Raw genomic sequence first — 25,283 nt, 5'->3', positions numbered from 1 at the left:
CATACTAAAATATGACTGTTAATAAATGCGAATGGTGTAGTGTGTTAAGCATACGGATATTTCCGCTTTAAAGTCGAAAAACTCCCAAAGAAGTAAATATTACGCAAATTATAGAAAAACAAAAGTAGTGAGATTTGCTTAATCTTGATTTTACGGACTTCAAAAGTTTCGAAAAATCGGGGCCAGAAGTTTCATTGAGAATGGTTACTTCGAGTAAGAGTCTAGTAATGATAATACAAAAATGGTGCAATGTGTTATTATTGATAATGTGTACTCCAGATGTGTGGTTCGCTCGGACATGATCGCGAATGACGCCAAAACATCACTACACCGCTCTACGTAAATCTATCTTAAATCAGCACGACTTCCTAAAATCAGCACGACTTCCTCAAATCTGCGCGATTTCCTCAAATCTGCACCTCAAATCTGCACGACTTCCTCAAATCAGTTCATCCTAGCGTTGTCAGTACATGATTGTCTCAATGCTTAACATAACTGAATTGCCTCGAAGCAGTTCATCCACGATAAGTATACTGTGCTTAAGGGCCTTCCACTGTTCAAAAGTCGTTTGAATGACCAAAAACATGAAATGTTTAAGACATTCATTTTATATTTAGTTCTGAAGTTTAATATCTATCAAGGACAATACATACATCCGAAAGTCACATTTACACATTAATAACTCAAAGACATACATATATAAATATATTATATACATGATGTGCTGGCGTAGATATGTACATATGTACATTGGCGATTGGAATACGGAAGATTGCGGTTATGGACACACAATAAAGACCGTACCGCGGTAAGAGTGTTTGTAGTTTTATACTTCTCAATAATAACACTTCATGGAAGCTCATTCCTTTGTGTTTACAAGACAACCATCATTTTGATAGCCTCAAACTTAATTATTTAAAGAACAAGGAGAACTATTCTACTAATTTTGGCCCCAATTTCTTGAAACTTCATAAGCTTAACAGGCTTAAATAGCTTATTTCGATTAGACAAAACACATACTTATATGTGATTTTGGTAAATAAAATATGGTTTATTGCGATAATTATAAATGTATTCTCTATTTAATCTTAGACGTACCCCACCTTCTTTTGAACTGTAAATGGAACTTAATAACTTTATCTGTAAGTAGTTTATCCATTCATTCTCTTTAATTGCCTTACAGCAGTTCATCCGTACATGTTTGTACCTAATTGTCTCACAGTAGATGATTGAAAAAAGTTATATCAAAATAGCATATCTCCATCTTTTAATTAAAACGTTCATCCGTGGTCGAATATCGTCTGTCATATCAGTTCATTTAGAATGTAAGATTGATTCGTAAATATAATTATAGTCTACGTAACAGAATGGCAGCTGTTTCAGATGTTGAGCGGTATCTCATTGTATTATTAATGTGTAAATGTGACTTTACATGCTAAAAAGTTTTCCTTTTGTTAGTTTCTCTCTTGCTTTCTGTTCGTCCGAGATTTTCTGGATTTTAAACTCGCCAAATATTACCTATTAATAGTGCGATTTGAACCGTCCAAATATTCGTTAAACAAGGCGCCCTTGTTGATGTACATGTATATTATACTTTACATATCCGCGTTAGGTGGATGTTTTTATACTACTTGTAGTCCGTTGTGTTTCGAACCATAACGGGTTGAATACCGGCGTAAATGTTTACAAAGTTTTATAAAATAAGTGAAGCTATATAATCTTCGTGCATTGCATACAGACAAGGAAAATAACAAATCGAGCTTCTTTCAAATAGTGTCAAAAAAAGGATAAACGAAATATAATATATAGTACATATATTTGAAAAGGAATAGTGCTAAACAAGGAAATTATTTAAAATGCTGGCGTAGATATGTACATTTCTTCATTGGCGATTGGAATACGGAAGATAGCGGTTATGGACACACAATAAAGACCGTACTGTGGTAAGTGTGTTTGTAGTTTTATACTTCTCAATAATAACACTTCGTGGAAGGCTCGTTCCTTTGTGTTTACAAGACAACCATCATTTTGATAGCCTCAAACTTAATTATTTAAAGAACAATGAGAACTATTCTACTCATCATGGCCCCAATTTCTCGAACCTTCATAAGTTTAACAGGCTTCTGTAGCTTATTTCGATTAGAAAAAAACACATACTTATATGTGCTTTGGTAATCATAATATGGTTTATTGTAGTAATTATCTAAGCTAATTTAAAGTCTAATAACTCTTGAAGAAGTAAATATTACGCGAATGAAAGACAAAGAAAAATAGTGAGCTTAGCTTAATCCTGCTATAAGCAACTTAAGACGTTTTGAGAAATTTGGGCCTGGTGTCGCCGTCACACCAGTTGGTTCAAGTTTTGATTGTAAGTGAACTACTCAGTAACCACTTGGTCGTTTGGAATGATATTGAGTCATCACATACTATAATAATCAGGTGAAATAACTTTTGGTTGGCTATAATGTAAATTAATAATTTCGTTTGTCTTCGAAATTCTGGTTTAAGTTTTGTGTGCAAGTAACATTAAGACGTCACAATACACATACCTACTAATTTGAGAAAGTTAGATAACTCATGCTTGCTTTAATGTCAATCATGGCCCTTGTTCGTATTATAACATCCGGTTTTGCATGTTAGTGGCTTGACGTCCATATCTCATTAACATGTCAATGTGCTTGATGGAACCTTAAAACAAAGCTTGACAGTCAACTCTTTCAGACCAACATTGAGCCAATCTGGTACCTCTGGTTTGCTTTTATGTAAATTAAAGTAAAACCTCTATATGGCATCTCCTTCAAAACTGGTTCGTCAATTTTCATGACATTGCCCGTTACCAAAATTATTGTGAAAAATAATTATATGCACAGGTGAGCGATTTAGATCCATATTGGCCCCCTTGTTTAGTGTAGTCCTCTGTCTCCGTCAATTTGCGTGTTTGTTACAATTATGATTTAAATTGTCCAGCGCGCTGACCTACGGACAGCTCTTGATTATATAATCATATTTTCTCAGTGAGTAATAATCTATTTTAAATCCATCTGAGCTAAGACACACAACAGATTAAAAAATTGAACTGTTCAACGGCCATTTTTTAAAAGTAGTATTTGCAACAGGCTATTTGTATTAACATTTTAATTTACTTCTTTTTAGGAAGATAAGACCTGTAGGTTCACCACGGTCATGGAATTAGGTTCTGACGGCAGGGAATCTGTTAGCACTACAGATGCCATTTCGAACAAAGTCAAAGGAAAGGCGAGAAGTGAAAAAGGTACAGTCACTTACGGTAGTATACGGCCATGTACGGTTATGTACGTCAAATACTGTCAAAAACGGTCATGTTTATTAATGCATGTTTATGCACCGTTATGTAAGGTCATACAAGGTCTTATACGGTCATGAACGGCCATGCGGTCACAAACAGCCATGTACGGCCATACGGTCACACACGGTCATGTACGGCCATGCGGTCACATACGATCAAATACGGGCATGTACAGCCATGCGGTCACAAACGGTCATGTACGGCCATGCGGTCACATTAGATCAAATACGGTCATGTACGGCCATGCGGCAACAAACGATCAAATAGGGGCATGTACGGTCATACGGTCACATACGGTCATAAACGACCTTACGGTCACAAACGGTCATGTACGGCCATACGGTCACAAACGGTCATGTACGGCCATACGGTCACAAACGGTCATGAACGACCATACGGTCACAAACGGCCATGTACGGCCATACGGTCACAAACGGCCATGTACGGCCATACGGTCACAAACGGCCATGTACGGCCATACGGTCACAAACGGCCATGTACGGCCATACGGTCACAAACGGTCATGTACGGCCATACGGTCACAAACGGTCATGTACGGCCATACGGTCACAAACGGTCATCTACGCCCATACGGTCACAAACGGCCATGTACAGCCATACGGTCACAAACGGCCATGTACGGCCATACGGTCACAAACGGTCATGAACGACCATACGTCATAAACGGTCAAGTACGGCCATACGGTCACAAACGATCAAATAGGGGCATGTACGGTCACTCGGTCACAAACGATCAAATAGGGGGTTATACGGCCATACGGTCACAAACAGTCATGTACGGCCATGCGGTCAAAAACAATCAAATAAAGGCATGCACGGCCATGCGGTCAAATAGGGGCATGCACGGCCATACGGTCACAAACGGTTATGTATGACCATGCGGTCACAAACAATCACATAGGGGTATGTACGGCCACACGGTCACAAACGGTCATGTACGGCCATGCGGTCACATACGATCCAATACGGGCATATACGGCCATACGGTCACAAACAATAAAGAATGGGCATGTGCTACCTTGCGGTCACATACAGTCATGTACGGCTTTACGGTCACATACGATCAAATAGGGGCATGAACGGCTTTACGGTCACATACGATCAAATAGGGGCATGAACGGCTTTACGGTCACATACAGTCACATACGGTCATGTACGGCCATATGGTCACATCCGATCAAATACGGTCATGTGCGGCCATGCGGTCACAAACAATAAAGAAGGGGCATGTGCGACCTTGCGGTCACATACAGTCATGTACGGCCATACGGTCACAAACGATCAAATACAGTCATGTACGGCCATACGGTCACATACGATCAAATAGGAGCATGAACGGCCGTACAGTCACATACGGTCATGTACGGCTATACGGTCACATACTGTCATGTACGGCTATACGGTCACATACGATCAAATACAGTCATGTACGGCCATACGGTCACATACGATCAAATAGGAGCATGAACGGCCATACGGTCACATACGGTCATGTACGGCTATACGGTCACATACTGTCATGTACGGCTATACGGTCACATACGATCAAATACAGTCATGTACGGCCATACGGTCACATACGATCAAATAGGAGCATGAACGGCCATACGGTCACATACAGTCATGTACGGCTATACGGTCACATAGGATCAAATACAGTCATGTACGGCCATACGGTCACATACGATCAAATAGGGGCATGAACGGCCATACGGTCACATACGGTCACATACAGTCATGTACGGCTATACGGTCACATACGATCAAATACAGTCATGTACGGCCATACGGTCACATACGATCAAATAGGAGCATGAATGGCCGTACGGTCACATACGGTCACATACAGTCATGTACGGCTATACGGTCACATACGATCAAATACAGTCATGTACGGCCATACGGTCACTTACGATCAAATAGGGGCATGAACGACCATACAGTCACATACGGTCATGTACGACCATGCGGTCACATACGGGTCATGTACGGTCACAAGCTGTCATGAACGGCATTACGGTCACATACCGGTCATGTACGGTCAAATAGGGGCATTTACGGCCATACGGTCACAAACAGTCACATATGGGTCATGTACGATCAACGGTCATGGAGTCACGTACGGTCAAATACGGACATGTACGATCATGCGATCACTTACGGCCATACAAGGTCGTGTACGGTCAAATACGGACATGTACGACCATGCGATCAATTACGGTCAAATTCAGACGATGAGCGGTCATGTACAGTCATATACGGTCGTCTACGGTAATGTACGATTATACTCAACCATATACGATTCTGAACAGTCATACACAGTCATATATGTTGTCATATACGTGCGTGTACGGTCATTTCGGTCATGAACATGCATTACGGTCATGCACGGTTATGTACGGTCATTAACGGTCATGTATGGTCACATATTTATATGTTTGTATATGGTCATGTAATCGAACATACGTTCATTCTTGATCATGTAAGGTTATGTATGGTCAGGATGGTGATGTACTGTCAAGTTTAGCTATGTACGGATCGTGAACGGTCATGCACGGTCATGTATCATCATGCACGGACACGAACTATCATGTAGGGTTATGTACGGTTATCTACGGTATACTGTCATATACGGTCATGTACGGTAATGTACAGTTATATACAGTAATGTATGGTCATGAACGGTCATATACAGTGTAGGGTCAAAAACGGTCATGCACGGTCATACGCGGCCATGCACGGTTTTGGATCGCCATGCACGGTAGTTGAAGATCATGCATGATCATACACGTTCATATTCGGTCATGTACGGTAATGTTCGGTTATGGACCGTCATGCACGATCATAAAAAGCCATACACGTTCATACACGGTCATGTACGATCATACACGGTGATGCACAGTAATGGATCGTCATGTACGGTAAAGAAAGGCCATGCACATACTCGGTCATGCACGGTTTCGGACCGTCATGCACGGCAATGAAAGTTTATACACGGTCATGCACGGTCATACACGTTTATGTACGGTTATGGACGGTCAAACACGGCCATGCACGGCCATACACGATTAAACGGTCATTTACTGTTATACACGGTGTTAAAAGGTCATGCACGGTTATGGACGGTCGTGCTGTGCACCGTCATATAAGTCATAAACAGTTATGGACAATCGTGCACCGTCATATTAGGTCATGTACGGTTAAGGACGGTCGTTCACCGTCATGTAAGGTCGTGTACGGTTATGGAGGGTCGTGCACCGTCATATAAGGTCTTGTACGGTCATGGACGGTCGAGCACCGTCATATAAGTCATGTACGGTAATGGGCGGTCGTTCACTGTCATATAAGGTCGTATACGGTCATCGACGGTCGTGTACATTTATATAATTCGTGTACGGTAATGGGCGGTCGTTCACTGTCATATAAGGTCTTGTACGGTCATCGACGGTCGTGCACCTTCATATAATTCGTGTACGGTAATGGGCGGTCGTTCACCGTCATATAAGGTCTTGTAAGTAATGGACGGTCGTTCACCATCATATAAGGTCGTGTACGGTAATGGACGGTCGTTCACCGTCATATAAGGTCTTGTACGGTCATGGACGGTCGTGCACCGTCATATAAGTCGTGTACGGTCATGGACGGTCGTGCACCGTCATATAAGGGCGTACGGTTATGGACGGTCTTGCACCGTCATATGAGGTCATGTACGGTTAAGGAGGGTCGTGCACCGTCATATAAGGTCATGTACGGTTAAGGACGGTCGTGCACCGTCATGTAAGGTCGTGTAGGTAATGGACGGTCGTTCACCGCCATGTAAGGTCGTGCACCATCATATAAGGTAGTGTACGGTCATGGACGTTCGTGCACGGTCATATAAGGTCAAGTACGGTCGTTCACCGTCATGTAAGGTCGTTTACGGTTATGGTGGGTCGATCACCGTCATATAAGGTCGTGCACGGTAATGGACGGTCGTGCACCGTCATATAGGTCTTGTACGGTTATGGACGGTCGTGCACCGTCATATAAGGTTGTGTACGGCTATGGACGGTCGTGCACCGACATATAAGTCGTGTACGGCTATGGAGGGTCGTGCACCGTCATATAAGGTCGTGGACGGTTATGGAGGGTCGTGCACCGTCATATAAGGTCGTGTACAACCGGTTATGGAGGGTCCTGCACCGTCATATAAAGTCGTGTACGGTTATGGAGGGTCGTGCACCGTCATATAAGTCGTGTACGGTTATGAAGGGTCGTGCACCGTCATGTAAGGTCGTGTACGGTTATGGACGGTCGATCACCGTCATCTAAGGTCGTGTACGGTCATGGACGGTCGTGCAGCGTCATGTAAGGTCGTGTACGATTATGGACGCTCGTGCACCGTCATATAAGGTCGTGTACGGTTATGGACGGTCGTGCACCGTCATATAAGTCGTGTACGGTTATGAAGGGTCTTGCACCGTCATGTAAGGTCGTGTACGGTCATGGACGGTCGTGCACCGTCATATAAGTCGTGTACGGTTATGAAGGGTCGTGCACCGTCATGTAAGGTCGTGTACGGTCATGGACGGTCGATCACCGTCATGTAAGGTCGTGTACGGTTATGGACGGTCGATCACCGTCATATAAGGTCGTGTACGGTTATGGACGGTCGATCACCGTCATGTAAGGTCGTGTACGGTTATGGACGGTCGATCACCGTCATGTAAGGTCGTGTACGGTTATGGACGGTCGTGCACCGTCATTTAAGTCGTGTACGGTTATGAAGGGTCGTGTACCGTCATGTAAGGTCGTGTACGGTCATGGACGGTCGTGCACCGTCATGTAAGGTCGTGTACGGTTATAGACGGTCGATCACCGTCATTTAAGGTCGTGTACGGTTATAGAGGGTCGTACACCGTCATATTAGGTCGCGTACGGTTTTGGACGGTCGATCACCGTCATGTAAGGTCGTGTACGGTTATGGACGGTCGATCACCGTCATGTAAGGTCGTGTACGGTTATGGAGTGTCGTGCACCGTCATGTAAGGTCGTGTACGGTCATGGACGGTCGTGCACCGTCATGTTAGGTCGTGTTCGGTTTTGGACGGTCGATCACCGTCATGTAAGGTCGTGTACGGTTATATACGGTCGATCACCGTCATGTAAGGTCGTGTACGGTTATGGACGGTCGATCACCGTCATGTAAGGTCGTGTACGGTTATGGACGGTCGATCACCGTCATGTAAGGTCGTGTACTTTTATGGACGGTCGATCACCGTCATGTCAGGTCGTGTACTTTTATGGACATTCGATCACCGTCATGTAAGGTCGTGTACGGTTATGGACGGTCGATCACCGTCATATAAGGTCGTGTACGGTAATGGACGGTCGACCACCGTCATGTAAGGTCGTGCACGGTAATGGACGGTCGATCACCGTCATGTAAGGTCGTGTACGGTTATGGACGGTCGATCACCGTCATGTAAGGTCATGTACGGTTATGGACGGTCGATCACCGTCATGTAAGGTCGTGTACGGTTATGGACGGTCGTGCACCGTCATGTAAGGTCGTGTACGGTTATGGACGGTCGTGCACCGTCATGTAAGGTCGTGTACGGTTATAGACGGTCGATCACCGTCATGTAAGGTCGTGTACGGTTATGGACTGTCGATCACCGTCATGTAAGGTCGTGTACGGTTATGGACGGTCGATCACCGTCATGTAAGGTCGTGTACGGTTATGGACGGTCGATCACCGTCATGTAAGGTCGTGTACGGTTATGGACGGTCGATCACCGTCATGTAAGGTCGTGTACGGTTATGGACGGTCGATCACCGTCATATAAGGTCGTGTACGGTTATGGACGGTCGATCACCGTCATGTAAGGTCGTGTACGGTTATGGACGGTCGTGCACCGTCATGTAAGGTCGTGTACGGTTATGGACGGTCGTGCACCGTCATATAAGTCGTGTACGGTTATGAAGGGTCGTGCACCGTCATGTAAGGTCGTGTACGGTTATGGACGGTCGATCACCGTCATCTAAGGTCGTGTACGGTCATGGACGGTCGTGCAGCGTCATGTAAGGTCGTGTACGGTTATGGACGGTCGTGCACCGTCATATAAGGTCGTGTACGGTTATGGACGGTCGTGCACCGTCATATAAGTCGTGTACGGTTATGAAGGGTCTTGCACAGTCATATAAGGTCGTGTACGGTCATGGACGGTCGTGCACCGTCATGTAAGGTCGTGTACGGTTATGGACGGTCGATCACCGTCATGTAAGGTCGTGTACGGTTATGGACGGTCGTGCACCGTCATTTAAGTCGTGTACGGTTATGAAGGATCGTGTACCGTCATGTAAGGTCGTGTACGGTCATGGACGGTCGTGCACCGTCATGTAAGGTCGTGTACGGTTATAGACGGTCGATCACCGTCATTTAAGGTCGTGTACGGTTATAGAGGGTCGTACACCGTCATATTAGGTCGCGTACGGTTTTGGACGGTCGATCACCGTCATGTAAGGTCGTGTACGGTTATGGACGGTCGATCACCGTCATGTAAGGTCGTGTACGGTTATGGAGTGTCGTGCACCGTCATGTAAGGTCGTGTACGGTCATGGACGGTCGTGCACCGTCATGTTAGGTCGTGTTCGGTTTTGGACGGTCGATCACCGTCATGTAAGGTCGTGTACGGTTATGTACGGTCGATCATCGTCATGTAAGGTCGTGTACGGTTATGGACGGTCGATCACCGTCATGTAAGGTCGTGTACGGTTATGGACGGTCGATCACCGTCATGTAAGGTCGTGTACGGTTATGGACGGTCGATCACCGTCATGTCAGGTCGTGTACTTTTATGGACATTCGATCACCGTCATGTAAGGTCGTGTACGGTTATGGACGGTCGATCACCGTCATATAAGGTCGTGTACGGTAATGGACGGTCGATCACCGTCATGTAAGGTCGTGTACGGTTATAGACGGTCGATCACCGTCATATAAGGTCGTGTACGGTTATAGACGGTCGATCACCGTCATGTAAGGTCGTGTACGGTTATGGACGGTCGATCACCGTCATGTAAGGTCGTGTACGGTTATGGACGGTCGTGCACCGTCATGTAAGGTCGTGTACGGTTATGGACGGTCGTGCACCGTCATGTAAGGTCGTGTACGGTTATAGACGGTCGATCACCGTCATGTAAGGTCGTGTACGGTTATGGACGGTCGATCACCGTCATGTAAGGTCGTGTACGGTTATGGACGGTCGATCACCGTCATGTAAGGTCGTGTACGGTTATGGACGGTCGATCACCGTCATGTAAGGTCGTGTACGGTTATGGACATTCGATCACCGTCATGTAAGGTCGTGTATGGTTATGGACGGTCGATCACCGTCATATAAGGTCGTGTACGGTTATGGACGGTCGATCACTGTCATGTAAGGTCGTGTACGGTTATGGACGGTCGATCACCGTCATGTAAGGTCGTGTACGGTTATGGACGGTCGTGCACCGTCATATAAGTCGTGTACGGTTATGAAGGGTCGTGCATCGTCATGTAAGGTCGTGTACGGTTATGGACGGTCGATCACCGTCATCTAAGGTCGTGTACGGTCATGGACGGTCGTGCAGCGTCATGTAAGGTCGTGTACGGTTATGGACGGTCGTGCACCGTCATATAAGGTCGTGTACGGTTATGGACGGTCGTGCACCGTCATATAAGTCGTGTACGGTTATGAAGGGTCTTGCACAGTCATATAAGGTCGTGTACGGTCATGGACGGTCGTGCACCGTCATGTAAGGTCGTGTACGGTTATGGACGGTCGATCACCGTCATGTAAGGTCGTGTACGGTTATGGACGGTCGTGCACCGTCATTTAAGTCGTGTACGGTTATGAAGGGTCGTGTACCGTCATGTAAGGTCGTGTACGGTCATGGACGGTCGTGCACCGTCATGTAAGGTCGTGTACGGTTATAGACGGTCGATCACCGTCATTTAAGGTCGTGTACGGTTATAGAGGGTCGTACACCGTCATATTAGGTCGCGTACGGTTTTGGACGGTCGATCACCGTCATGTAAGGTCGTGTACGGTTATGGACGGTCGATCATCGTCATGTAAGGTCGTGTACGGTTATGGAGTGTCGTGCACCGTCATGTAAGGTCGTGTACGGTCATGGACGGTCGTGCACCGTCATATAAGTCGTGTACGGTTATGGACGGTCGATCACCGTCATGTAAGGTCGTGTACGGTTATGGACGGTCGATCACCGTCATGTAAGGTCGTGTACGGTTATAGACGGTCGATCACCGTCATGTAAGGTCGTGTACGGTTATGGACGGTCGATCACCGTCATGTAAGGTCGTGTACGGTTATGGACGGTCGATCACCGTCATGTAAGGTCGTGTACGGTTATGGACGGTCGATCACCGTCATGTAAGGTCGTGTACGGTTATGGACGGTCGATCACCGTCATGTAAGGTCGTGTACGGTTATGGACGGTCGATCACCGTCATGTAAGGTCGTGTACGGTTATGGACGGTCGATCACCGTCATGTAAGGTCGTGTACGGTTATGGACGGTCGTGCACCGTCATTTAAGTCGTGTACGGTTATGAAGGATCGTGTACCGTCATGTAAGGTCGTGTACGGTCATGGACGGTCGTGCACCGTCATGTAAGGTCGTGTACGGTTATAGACGGTCGATCACCGTCATGTAAGGTCGTGTACGGTTATAGACGGTCGATCACCGTCATGTAAGGTCGCGTACGGTTTTGGACGGTCGATCACCGTCATGTAAGGTCGTGTACGGTTATGGACGGTCGATCACCGTCATGTAAGGTCGTGTACGGTTATGGAGTGTCGTGCACCGTCATGTAAGGTCGTGTACGGTCATGGACGGTCGTGCACCGTCATGTTAGGTCGTGTTCGGTTTTGGACGGTCGATCACCGTCATGTAAGGTCGTGTACGGTTATGGACGGTCGATCACCGTCATGTAAGGTCGTGTACGGTTATGGACGGTCGATCACCGTCATGTAAGGTCGTGTACGGTTATGGACGGTCGTGCACCGTCATGTAAGGTCGTGTACGGTTATGGACGGTCGTGCACCGTCATGTAAGGTCGTGTACGGTTATAGACGGTCGATCACCGTCATGTAAGGTCGTGTACGGTTATGGACGGTCGATCACCGTCATGTAAGGTCGTGTACGGTTATGGACGGTCGATCACCGTCATGTAAGGTCGTGTACGGTTATGGACGGTCGATCACCGTCATGTAAGGTCGTGTACGGTTATGGACATTCGATCACCGTCATGTAAGGTCGTGTACGGTTATGGACGGTCGATCACCGTCATATAAGGTCGTGTACGGTTATGGACGGTCGATCACCGTCATGTAAGGTCGTGTACGGTTATGGACGGTCGATCACCGTCATGTAAGGTCGTGTACGGATATGGACGGTCGTGCACCGTCATATAAGTCGTGTACGGTTATGAAGGGTCGTGCACCGTCATGTAAGGTCGTGTACGGTTATGGACGGTCGATCACCGTCATCTAAGGTCGTGTACGGTCATGGACGGTCGTGCAGCGTCATGTAAGGTCGTGTACGGTTATGGACGGTCGTGCACCGTCATATAAGGTCGTGTACGGTTATGGACGGTCGTGCACCGTCATATAAGTCGTGTACGGTTATGAAGGGTCTTGCACAGTCATATAAGGTCGTGTACGGTCATGGACGGTCGTGCACCGTCATGTAAGGTCGTGTACGGTTATGGACGGTCGATCACCGTCATGTAAGGTCGTGTACGGTTATGGACGGTCGTGCACCGTCATTTAAGTCGTGTACGGTTATGAAGGGTCGTGTACCGTCATGTAAGGTCGTGTACGGTCATGGACGGTCGTGCACCGTCATGTAAGGTCGTGTACGGTTATAGACGGTCGATCACCGTCATTTAAGGTCGTGTACGGTTATAGAGGGTCGTACACCGTCATATTAGGTCGCGTACGGTTTTGGACGGTCGATCACCGTCATGTAAGGTCGTGTACGGTTATGGACGGTCGATCACCGTCATGTAAGGTCGTGTACGGTTATGGAGTGTCGTGCACCGTCATGTAAGGTCGTGTACGGTCATGGACGGTCGTGCACCGTCATGTTAGGTCGTGTTCGGTTTTGGACGGTCGATCACCGTCATGTAAGGTCGTGTACGGTTATGGACGGTCGATCACCGTCATGTAAGGTCGTGTACGGTTATGGACGGTCGATCACCGTCATGTAAGGTCGTTTACTTTTATGGACGGTCGATCACCGTCATATAAGGTCGTGTACGGTAATGGACGGTCGATCACCGTCATGTAAGGTCGTGTACGGTTATAGACGGTCGATCACCGTCATGTAAGGTCGTGTACGGTTATGGACGGTCGTGCACCGTCATGTTAGGTCGTGTACGGTTATGGACGGTCGTGCACCGTCATATAAGGTCGTGTACGGTCATGGACGGTCGTGCACCGTCATGTAAGGTCGTGTACGGTTATGGACGGTCGTGCACCGTCATGTAAGGTCGTGTACGGTTATAGACGGTCGATCACCGTCATGTAAGGTCGTGTACGGTTATGGACGGTCGATCACCGTCATGTAAGGTCGTGTACGGTTATGGACGGTCGATCACCGTCATGTAAGGTCGTGTACGGTTATGGACGGTCGATCACCGTCATGTAAGGTCGTGTACGGTTATGGACGGTCGATCACCGTCATGTAAGGTCGTGTACGGTTATGGACGGTCGATCACCGTCATGTAAGGTCGTGTACGGATATGGACGGTCGATCACCGTCATGTAAGGTCGTGTACGGATATGGACGGTCGATCACCGTCATCTAAGGTCGTGTACGGTTATAGACGGTCGATCACCGTCATCTAAGGTCGTGTACGGTTATAGAGGGTCGTACACCGTCATATAAGGTCCTGTACGGTCATGCACGGTCATTACAACACCATCTTTTTTGTGTTAAACAAGTTAATTGTTTGAATTTGATTCACTTAATAAATGTCCTTATATTGACATTGATATTAACAGTAAATGCTTTTATATTCAAATTTGTTAACTTGTCAAAAAATGTGAAATAAATATATGATTTTCACCATACAATGTATTTTTATTAAGAATTATAAACTACAATATGTATCAGATACAAAAATCATGAAAGATACTGACGGAATATAATTTATCGATCAATCCTACCATCTGCCTCAAATTAACCTCATAAAAATGAATATAAAAGATGAATATAAAAGATAAAGAGTAAACGGAAAATCGAAGAAATGTATTTGATAGCCGCGACATGCATGTATACTGGCAACTTTATTGTTATTGTGCTACTGTTTCAGCGGACAAACTTTAACAGTTCAACTGAATCAGTTTGTGCATATTTTTGGCCAGCGACTATAGAGATCCAAATATGAATGCTAACATGATTGGGGTTCAACGCAAGTGCATGACAAATGTCTTTATACAGTGCGCATGCGCAAGCTTTAAAGTAATTCACATAATTAGACCAGTTAATGACTTAATGGAACTTGGCGATTATTTACTTTACCAAATAGAAAATTTGCGGTTATAATCTGCTTAATGGAGTTGAGGTTGTCAGAGCTATTCTAAATCATTAAATGTTTACATGTCCGGTGAATCCATTGGCGGCGCTATGATGTTGATCTCTAAATACAATTCAAGTATGATTGTTCATTCTTTCATTCTAATACCGATCGTTATAACAATCAAAATGAAAATAAAAACCCTACTGATTCCTGTGATCTATTTATCTATGTAGATGAGATATGAAAATGTAATTTATCTATTCTGTACAATAGGGATATGCACAATCCTCGACTGTCTCGGTTGGCAAAGTTCAGGTACCAAGCGACTGATTTTGACACCAACAGGATTCATGAATTACGTTAAGGTTATGAGTTGTTAAAAACGAACGTTAAAAAGCGCCATGATATTATTAGAGTTAACTAAGAACAAACATTTCAGGAGTAGCACTTAAAAATAAATGAAATCTTTCTTTTGCAATACGATTAGGGTAAACCACATGTAAGAGCTGAAGGTCATGTGCATCATTTAGTCTTATTTCAGTCATACTGCTGGAGAAATCCCATCGTGTTTCAACCAGTGATGCGACCAGACTTCGTGTTCTAACCATCATCGTGTCCTGGGTTTCAGTCATTGTCGCCTTTGTTCTCGGCACCATCGCCATTGGTAAGCCACAGTCGCACTGTTATGTAGGGTTATTCTAGCCACGTCTCCATGACAAAGGCATGATTTGTAACGCTAACAGTTACTCGATTGGCTACACAGCTTGGTAGTACATCCATGTTTGAAAAGTATGTGAATTCATTTATGTGACAATATCCGGTTGTCATCTGTTTGGTTTCAATATCAAACATATAACCGTGTTATGCGCCAGTCAATTGTAACCACGCCCCCCCCCCCAACCCCCAGATCCGGGGAATAGCGGGGACTTTGACTTTCGGTCCAGCCAAGCCCGGGTAAAGTCCCCGTCCTGCGGGGACGAACTGCTCGTGAAACCCCCGCCAAATGTCCCCGCACCCAAGGGACTCTAGGTAAGGCTCATTCCCCGCTATATTTGGCGGGAAAAAACACCCCCCGGCTATCCCCGGTATACCTTCGGACCTGGGGGCCGTGGTTACAATTTACTGGTGCATTATACCCATCTCACGTGCCTAATTAAAGTTTATATGTACTAATCTAAAATTTGTATGGCCTGGATTGAAGACCCCTGAACCCAGGAAAATAACACGTCGACTTCTCATTTGTGTTCAATCATATAATGGAAACTACATAGACTAACAGGGACAGGTGGGTTTCTCTTACATTTAAGGAAGACACTGCCAAGGGGCACACTGTTATGGCCTAGGAGACACTACAGACAACTCAAAAGCTAACGCAATTACAATTGCTAATGCAAAATAAGAGTTTTGGTAAAATTGCGAGGAACTTTGTTTTTTTATCTGCCAAAGATCAGAAAAATGTCATTTTAACATTAAAGTTGCTGAATTTACCCTTAAAATTCATATAGATCACAATGTACTATGATTACGCAACAATGTTTACCTCGTATATTACAGTTTTTGCAGTTCTTCATTCGAGCCAGTCGTTATTTGCCTTTGGGGTAAGTGATATTAGTCAAACGTGAACATAGCGGACATAAGTTAATGATTTATATTGAACGTACATCGATTTGTTATCAAGCGTATACATTTTCACACTTATGTTTAAACAAGCATATCAAAAGTTTCATATTAAAAAACAAAACACGATCGATCAGTGTGTGTAAAACGCAAACACGCTAGTTCACATACACTTAATAAAGTGTTCTTAATTAAACAGAAGGCAATCGGTACATCTTGTTTGTAATAATAACCATGTATGATCATGTATATGTATGTCCTATTTCAGCATGAATTCTTGTTGGAAGATAAGTCTTCATTGATCATTGAATGGCAATTTCATGAATGACTGTCCGGTTGATTCCTATATGTCTGTCCAGCGGATTTATATATGTCTTTCAGGCGGATTCAAATAATTATGTCTGTCCGGCGGTTTTATGTATGTCTGTCCGGCAGATTCACATATGACTGACCGGCGGATTCATATATGTCTGTCCGGCGGATTCATATTTGTCTGTCCGGCGGATTCATAAATGTCTGTCCGGCGGTTTCATATATGTCTGTTCGGCAGATTTACAAGGAATGTCCAGAGGAGGGAAACATGTCTGTCCGACGGATTTATATGTCTGTCCGGCGGATTAACATATGTCTGTCCGGCGGACTCATAAATGTCTGTCCGGTGGATTCATATATGTCTGTCCGGTGGATTCACAAGGTATGTCCAGAGGAGAGAAACATGTCTGTCCTACGGATTCATATGTCAGTCCTGCGGATTTACATATGTATGTCCGGCGGATTAACATATGTATGTCCGGCGGTATCATGTTTGACTGTTCGGCGTATTCATATATGTATGTTCATCGGATTCATATATGTCTGTCCTGCGGATTCATATTTGTCTGTCTGGCGGATTCATATATGTCTGTCCAGCGGATTCATATATGTCTGTCTGGTGGATTCATAAATGTCTGTCCGGGGGAATCATATATGTCTGTCCGGCAGATTCATAATTGTCTGTCTGGCGGATTCATATATGTCTGTCCGGGATATTCATATATGTCCGTCTGGCGGATTCATAAATGGCTGTACGGCAGATTCATATATGTCAGTCTGGTGAATTCATAAATGTCTGTCCGGGGGATTCATATATGTCTGTCCGGCAGATTCATAATTGTCTGTCTGGCGGATTCATATATGTCTGTCCGGGATATTCATATATGTCTCTCTGGCGGATTCATAAATGGCTGTACGGCAGATTCATATATGTCTGTCCGGCGGATTCATGTATGTCTATCCGGTGGATTCATATGTGTCTGTTCGGCTGATGCGAATATGTCTATCCGGCGGATTCATGAATGTCTGTCCGGTGGATTCATATTTGTCTATCCGGCGTATTCATATGTTTCTGTTCGGCTGATTCATATTTGTCTATCCGGCGGATTCATATATGTCTGTCCGGCGGATTCATAAACGTTTGTCCGGCAGATTCAGATTTATCTGTCTGGCGGATTCATAAATGTCTGTCCGGCGGATTCATATATGTCTGTCCGGCGGATTCATAAACGTTTGTCCGGCAGATTCAGATTTATCTGTCTGGCGGATTCATATTTGTCTATCCGGCGGATTCATATATGTCTGTCCGGCGGATTCATAAACGTTTGTCCGGCAGATTCAGATTTATCTGTCTGGCAGATTCATAAATGTCTGTCCGGCGGATTCATATTTGTCTATCCAGCGGATTCATATGTGTCTGTTCGGCTGATTCATATTTGTCTGTCTGGCGGATTCATAAATGTCTGTCCGGCGGATTCATATATGTTTGTCCGGCGGATTCACAAGGTATGCCCAGAGGAGAGAAACATGTCTGTGCGACGGATTCATATGTCTGTCCTGCGGATTTACATATGTCTGTCCGGCGGATTAACATACGTATGTCAGGGGGATTCATGTTTGTCTAATCGGCCATTTTATGTATGTCTGTCCGACGGATTCATATATGTCTGTCCGGCGGAATTATATGTGTCTGTTCGGCGGAATCATATATGTATGTCCGGCAGATTGAAACATGTCTGATCGGCGGATTAAAATATGTCTGTTCGGCGGTTTGAAATATGTCTGGTCTGCGGATTCAAATATGTCTGTACGGCGATTTCAAGTATGTCTGTCCGGCTTATTCAAATATGAATGTCTAGCGTATTTAAATATGGCTGTCCGGCGGATCCAAATATGAATGTCTGGCGAATTTAAATATGTCTGTCCGGCGGATTCAAGTATGTCTGTCCGGCAGATTCAAGAATGTCTGTCCGGCAGATTCAAGTATGTCTGTCCAGCGGATTCAAATATAATGTCTAGCGAATTTAAATATGGCTGTCCTGCGGATCCAAATATGAATGTCTGGCGAATTTGAATATGTCTGTCCGGCGGATTCAACTATGTCTGTCCGGCAGATTCAAGTATGTCTGTCCGGCAGATTCAAGTATGTCTGTCCGGCAGATTCAAGTATGTCTGTCCGGCAGATTCAAGTATGTTTGTCCAGAGGATTCAAGTATGTCTGTCCGGCAGATTCAAGTATGTCTATCCGGCAGATTCATGTACTAGTATGTCTGTCCGGCAGATTCAAGTATGTCTGTCCGTCAGGTTCAAGTATGTATGTCCAGCGGATTCATGTGTCTGTGTGGCGGACTTAAGTATTTCTGTCCGGCAGATTCAAATATCAGATACATATATGTCTGTCAGGCAGATTAATGTATTTCTGTCCGGCAGATCCATGTATTTCTGTCCGGCATATTCATGTTTGTCTGTCCGGCAGATTCGCGTATGTCTGTCGTATGTCTGTCCGGCAGATTCAAGTATGTCTGTCCGGCAGATTCATGTTTTTTCTGTCCGGCAGATTTGTGTATGTCTGCCCTGCAGATCCATGTATTTCTGTCCGGCAGATTCATGTTTGTCTGTCCGGCAGGTTCAAGTATGTCTGTCCGGCAGATTCATGTATTTCTGTCCGGCAGATTCATTATGTCTGTCAGGCAGATTCATGTATTTCTCTCCGGCAGATTCGCGTATGTCTGTCCGGCGGATTCATTATGTCTGTCCGGCAGATTCATTTATTTCTGTCCGGCAGATTCACGTATTTCTGTCCGGCAGATTCATATATGTCTGTCAGGTCTGTCAGGCAGAGTAATGTATTTCTGTCCGGAAGATCCATGTATTTCTGTTCGGCAGATTCATGTATGTGTGTCCGGCAGATTCACGTATTTCTTGTCCGGCAGATTCATATATGTCTGTCAGACAGTTTAATGTATTTCTGTGCGGCAGATCCATGTATTTCTGTTCGGCAGATTCATGTATTTCTGTCCGGCGGATTCATGTATTTCTGTCCGACAGATTCATGTATGTCTGTCCGGCAGATTCATATATGTCCGTTCTGCAGCTTCATGTTTGCCTGTCCTGCTTCAGCTTGATTCCTTGTTGGACAGTATATCTTCAATAGTCATCTTATGGCGGTTTCATGGGAAGGACGTCTACTCGGAAATTAAAGAACTAAGGTTTGTAGCTCAGTTTCTTAATTTTAGAAGTATACTTTTATTGATTTATCACCTTCGTTGATTGGTCCTCTTTATCAAAAATGTATAGAATAGCTTGTGTATCGTACAATACATGTAGTGTTTAAGGAATTAGGGACACTAATGACTTATCTACTCCAGATAAATACTGAAACTGACTGTTATTTTTTAGGGGCATTACATGGGTCGATGCAAGAAATCATTTGATATATCTACAGATAAAAGACTTAAGCGATATTTTGGCGTTTTTTAACATATATAAATGCTATACATGTATTTATCATCTAAATACTCATTAAATGTTTTGATCATTAAAGGCAAATAAGTAAAACATTGTAATGCATTTAACTGAGTTTGGTTTGCATAACTATATATTGTACAGCTTTAAATACTTCCTTAGCCAAGGAATATAACTGACCAGTGATGCATCATTACCGAGAGAAGTTTATAAGATTGCACAGTGATTTGCCTAGATCAAATACATAATACATGTGACAACTACATAGATAAAGGGAAACGACTCAATTATGGTTTCTTTGTGTTTTCTTTTTTAAAAAGTCGATAGTTTACTAGCTATAAGTTAAAGCTGCACTCACACAGATTGACCATTTTAACAACTTTTTTTAAATTTTTTGTCTTGAAAAGAGCAAACCTTTGCGTAAATATCTGCAAACCAATGATAAAAGATTGCTTACAAAAAATCAGATCGTAGATTTTCACATTTCCGTTCTAAGATGAATGTTTTATGGCTTAAACCGTTACTAACGGTTTAAGAAAAAATGTATAAAACATCAAATATAAAAATCTGAAATCTGTTTTTTTGTCAGCAATCTTATATCATTAGTTTCCATGGATTTTCGCAAAAATTGGCTCGTTCCAAGACAAAAAATAAAAAAGTTGTCAAAACGTTCGATCGGTGAGAGTGCAGCTTTAAACAAACATGAAATGAAAACATTCAGTCTTTTAAGCTGATTGTTAATTGCTATGAGTGTAATTGTAGGGCGTGTGTCATGATCGGCAGCCTATTTGTGATTTCCGCCATGTTTTTGCTGGGAAAATCTATACAAGCTTTAGTCGTGGAAAATCACCCCGATTGGGTAAGACATTGAATATATAATAATCCCACTTATAAATTTTCAAGTAATTAAAAACAATTGAAAGTATATCATACACTGTAAGTTAGCACAAGTTAAGTACTGTGTCTTGTTATATTCATTTAAGGTTTGAATGAAAAGTCCTTCAATTCACATCGTCAATTCATCAACATACATTTCTACATTGGTATACTTTAAACATTTTAGTATATTTACGTGTACATGGGTATTCTTGCACTTAATAATATGGACATGCTACTTTCGTGAAATAATGTTTGCCTTTGGTTTACATACTAATGTATTGTGAATGTTTCAGAATGCAAACACCTGGGTATTATTGTACTTCATTATATGGATATGCTACTTTTGTTAAATAACCTACAGATGCCCTTGATATCTTTCTTACAGCAAATGGTAGCGATCATTATCGCTTCCATAAACATTGTCCTGTGTCTCCTGCTGGGCACCTTCAAAGTCTATCTTGGGTATGAACTAGAGAGCAGGGCGCTAATCATCGATAGTAAGTTTCAAATGTTTGTGTTTTAAAATAATAAGTTTAATACGCTTCAGTGTTAATTTAGGCCTATGAATAACACATACTTATCTTGTTTAAGACATACATACACCGTTAAAAATGTTGGCGTTTTATGTTGGTTTGAGTGGGCGTAACTACTTTGAAGTACCCATTATTGAACAGCTGCAGCCAATTGCTTGTATGTCCAAACTGGCAAAAAGATAATCAATATTCAAATTGTACAACTGCTTTTGTTTGGTCAATGTTGGCCAAAATGTTTATTGATTGGTCGATATTCATCGAATAAATAGTGCTAAACAATCTAATTGCTTGTACATGTATGTGCAAGTTAGGCAAAAAATAAAATAAGGTTAACCTATTCACTTTTAAACAATTGGCTGCTGGAAATTGTTATGGGTTTGTGCAAATGAATAAGATCGTAATTGATCTCCAAGCACTCAATTTCAGGCGTGATAACCTATACAGGTGTTGTGATGTCGACCTTCAGTTTGGTATTTTCGGCTGTGTATAACTTTAATCCAGAGATCTGGTACCTGGATGATGTTCTTGGCATTGCCTGTGCAGTGTTCCTCTTTGTAAATGGTATAAGGTATGAACTACCACACAATTTACTTACCGAGTATCTTGGAATGTATTTCCGCAGATCTGGCAATTGTTTACAAAATGTCTATCCTCTTTTTGCATTTATTTGCAAATTCATTTGACGCACCTATTGGCTTTTTCGACGTGCAGAGAACTTTTGATATGTAATGTTATTTAGGTACATATTGTATCATAAAGTGTTGGAAGCCCAAGAGGTTTTGGGTTCGACCCCTACCAGGGTGAGAGTGGTCTAGTGGTATAGGTGTCCGCCTCTCATCCAAGAGGATGTGGGTTCGATCCACATAATAGGTACATTCTCAAGGACTCTCATAAAAGGACACATTAGTACCGAGTACTGCCAAGAAACAAACTAGAGAGTTATTCAATAAGCTATAAGCTTTCGTCACAATCGAGCTTAAACAAATTAGTTTATACTTATTCATTGCAATCCTTTAAAGGCAACCAAACTCTAACGTTTCTATAAACCTAGTCAAATACAAATGTGTAATACACTTCTCGTATTAAACACTTCATCACATATTATATGCTAAAGTTGTACGAAAATTGCAAAATAAAGCGATGAAAATGAAACACATTAATTTTTGAAAAGTTAACTCCATGTGCATACGGAATCCCCAGTTCTAACTTTATAATAGAAATAAAACATTAAACTGAATGAATAAGTACCAAATACATGGAATTAGGGTAATTGTGTGTAGCTGGAGAGATTTATATAGTGACATGTGTTTGCATGATTTCAGGGTAATTGTGTGTAGCTGGAGAGATTTATATAGTGACATGAGTTTGTATGATTTCAGGGTAATTGTGTGTAGCTGGAGGGATTTATATAGTGATATGTGTTTGTATGATTTCAGGGTAATTGTGAAGCTGGAGGGATTAATATAGTGGCATGTGTTTGTATGATTTCAGGATATTTGTGTGTAGCTGGAGGGATTTATATAGTGACGTGTGTTTGCATGATTTCTGGGTAATTGTAAAGCTGGAGGGATTTATATAGTGTCATGTGTTTGTATGATTTCAGGGTAATTGTGTGTAGCTGGAGGGATTTATATAGTGACATGTGTTTGTATGATTTCAGGGTAATTGTGTGTAGCTGGAGGGATTTATATAGTGATATGTGTTTGTATGATTTCAGGGTAATTGTGTATCGCTGGAGGGATTTATATAGTGATATGTGTTTGTATGCTTTCAGGGTAATTGTGAAGCTGGAGGGATTTATATAGTGATATGTGTTTGTATGATTTCAGGGTAATTGTGTATCGCTGGAGGGATTTATATAGTGATATGTGTTTGTATGCTTTCAGGGCAATTGTGTGTAGCTGGAGGGATTTATATAGTGATATGTGGTTGTATGATTTCAGGGCAATTGTGTGTAGCTGGAGGGATTTATATAGTGTCATGTGTTTGTATGATTTCAGGGTAATTGTGAAGCTGGAGGGATTTATATAGTGACGTGTGTTTGTATGATTTCAGGGTTATTGTTTGCAGCTGGAGGGATTTATATAGTGACATGTGTTTGTATGATTTCAGGGTAATTGTGTAGCTGGAGGGATTTATATAGTGACGTGTGTTTGTAGGACTTCAGGGTAATTGTGTGCAGCTGGAGGGATTTATATAGTGACATGTGTTTGTATGATTTCAGGTTAATTGTGTGAAGCTGGAGGGATTTATAAAGTGACGTGTGTTTGTATGATTTCAGGGTAATTGTGTAGCTGGGGGGATTTATATAGCGACATCTGTTTGTATGATTTCAGGGTAATTGTGTGTAGCTGGAGGGATTTATATAGTGACATCTGTTTGTATGATTTCAGGGTAATTGTGTGTAGCTGGGGGATTTATATAGTGACGTGTGTTTGTATGATTTCAGGGTAATTGTGTATCGCTGGAGGAATTCATATAGTGACGCGTGTTTGTATGATTTCAGGGTAATTGTGTAGCTGGAGGGATTTATATAGTGATATGTGTTTGTATGCTTTCAGGGTAATTGTGTGTAGCTGGAGGGATTTATATAGTGACGTGTGTTTTTTATGATTTCAGGATAATTGTGTGTAGCTGGAGGGATTTATATAGTGACGTGTGTTTGTATGATTTCAGGGTAATTGTGTGTAGCTGGGGGGATTTATATAGTGATACGTGTTTGTATGATTTCAGGGCAATTGTGTGTAGCTGGAGGGATTTATATAGTGACGTGTGTTTGTATGATTTCAGGGTAATTGTGTGTAGCTGGAGGGATTTATATAGTGACATGTGTTTGTATGATTTCAGGGTAATTGTGTGTAGCTGGAGGGATTTATATAGTGACGTGTGTTTGTATGCTTTCAGGGTAATTGTGTGTAGCTGGAGGGATTTAAAACGTTGGGCGACCAAGGAAACGTAATTTTGTGATCGATATGAGCTGATTGGAAATGTAACTATGTACGATCTACGACAATTTTCTAAGATAATGTCAGGATCTTTGTTGATGCAACTATGGTTTAGAGATGGTCTTCCATATAGCAGACGTTATTCTGATAGCGTGTGATCTGTTTTAAGATGAAATCATCTTCCAACTCTGTTTTGTTAATAAAAAACTGTATATTTCTGTGAAGTTATATTTGCTATAATTACTCACAGTCTATATGTATATTTGTGATAGGTTAGGCACCAACAACCCAAGATATTCAATCAAGAGGGTTTGGGCATTGTCACTCTTTAAATAAAAAAAGGCGGTACCAAACAAATCTCGATAAACACCCCTTATTTTTATATTGTATATATGTACTGTGATGTTTGTGGAGTATTGTGCTATTGTTCCATGTTTTTGGTTGGTAATTGTTTGATTTTGTATTCTATGTTTTTGCGTTGACCTTGTGCCATTAAATCGGGTTTATGATTAAACTGCTGTTCTTGTTTCTGTAGTGTTTCATTCTAATATTTAAATGAATAGAGTCGTAATTATCGACATTATCAGAACGGTAACAGTCATTCTACTTCGAGTT

At 42.9% G+C, this 25,283-nt stretch overlaps 1 protein-coding gene across 1 annotated transcript; it reads left to right on the top strand.

Annotated features, from left to right (window-relative positions):
- Positions 1 to 747: 747 nt before the first annotated feature.
- On the top strand, positions 748 to 25,176 carry LOC128246453 (transmembrane protein 163-like). Its single transcript, XM_052964666.1, has 9 exons — positions 748 to 808; positions 3,154 to 3,271; positions 15,459 to 15,581; positions 16,472 to 16,515; positions 19,967 to 20,055; positions 21,074 to 21,170; positions 21,576 to 21,687; positions 22,150 to 22,291; positions 24,628 to 25,176. Exons 2-9 carry the CDS (start codon positions 3,184 to 3,186, stop codon positions 24,680 to 24,682), a joined length of 750 nt encoding a protein of 249 aa, XP_052820626.1. The 5' UTR covers positions 748 to 808; positions 3,154 to 3,183; the 3' UTR covers positions 24,683 to 25,176.
- Positions 25,177 to 25,283: the final 107 nt, after the last annotated feature.

The sequence above is a fragment of the Mya arenaria genome, chromosome 9 (assembly GCF_026914265.1).
Source record: "Mya arenaria isolate MELC-2E11 chromosome 9, ASM2691426v1".
NCBI classification, from domain to species: domain Eukaryota; kingdom Metazoa; phylum Mollusca; class Bivalvia; order Myida; family Myidae; genus Mya; species Mya arenaria.
Note: the sequence above shows the minus strand (reverse complement) of the source record. Positions and strands in the feature narration are given on the sequence as shown.

Coding starts and splice junctions, on each gene's coding strand:
- LOC128246453 (XM_052964666.1), top strand. CDS start 3,184: ATGGAATTAGGTTCTGACGGCAGGGAATCTGTTAGCACTACAGATGCC. Junction 3,272..15,458: donor AAAGGCGAGAAGTGAAAAAG/GTACAGTCACTT, acceptor GTCTTATTTCAG/TCATACTGCTGGAGAAATCC. Junction 15,582..16,471: donor TCTCGGCACCATCGCCATTG/GTAAGCCACAGT, acceptor CGTATATTACAG/TTTTTGCAGTTCTTCATTCG.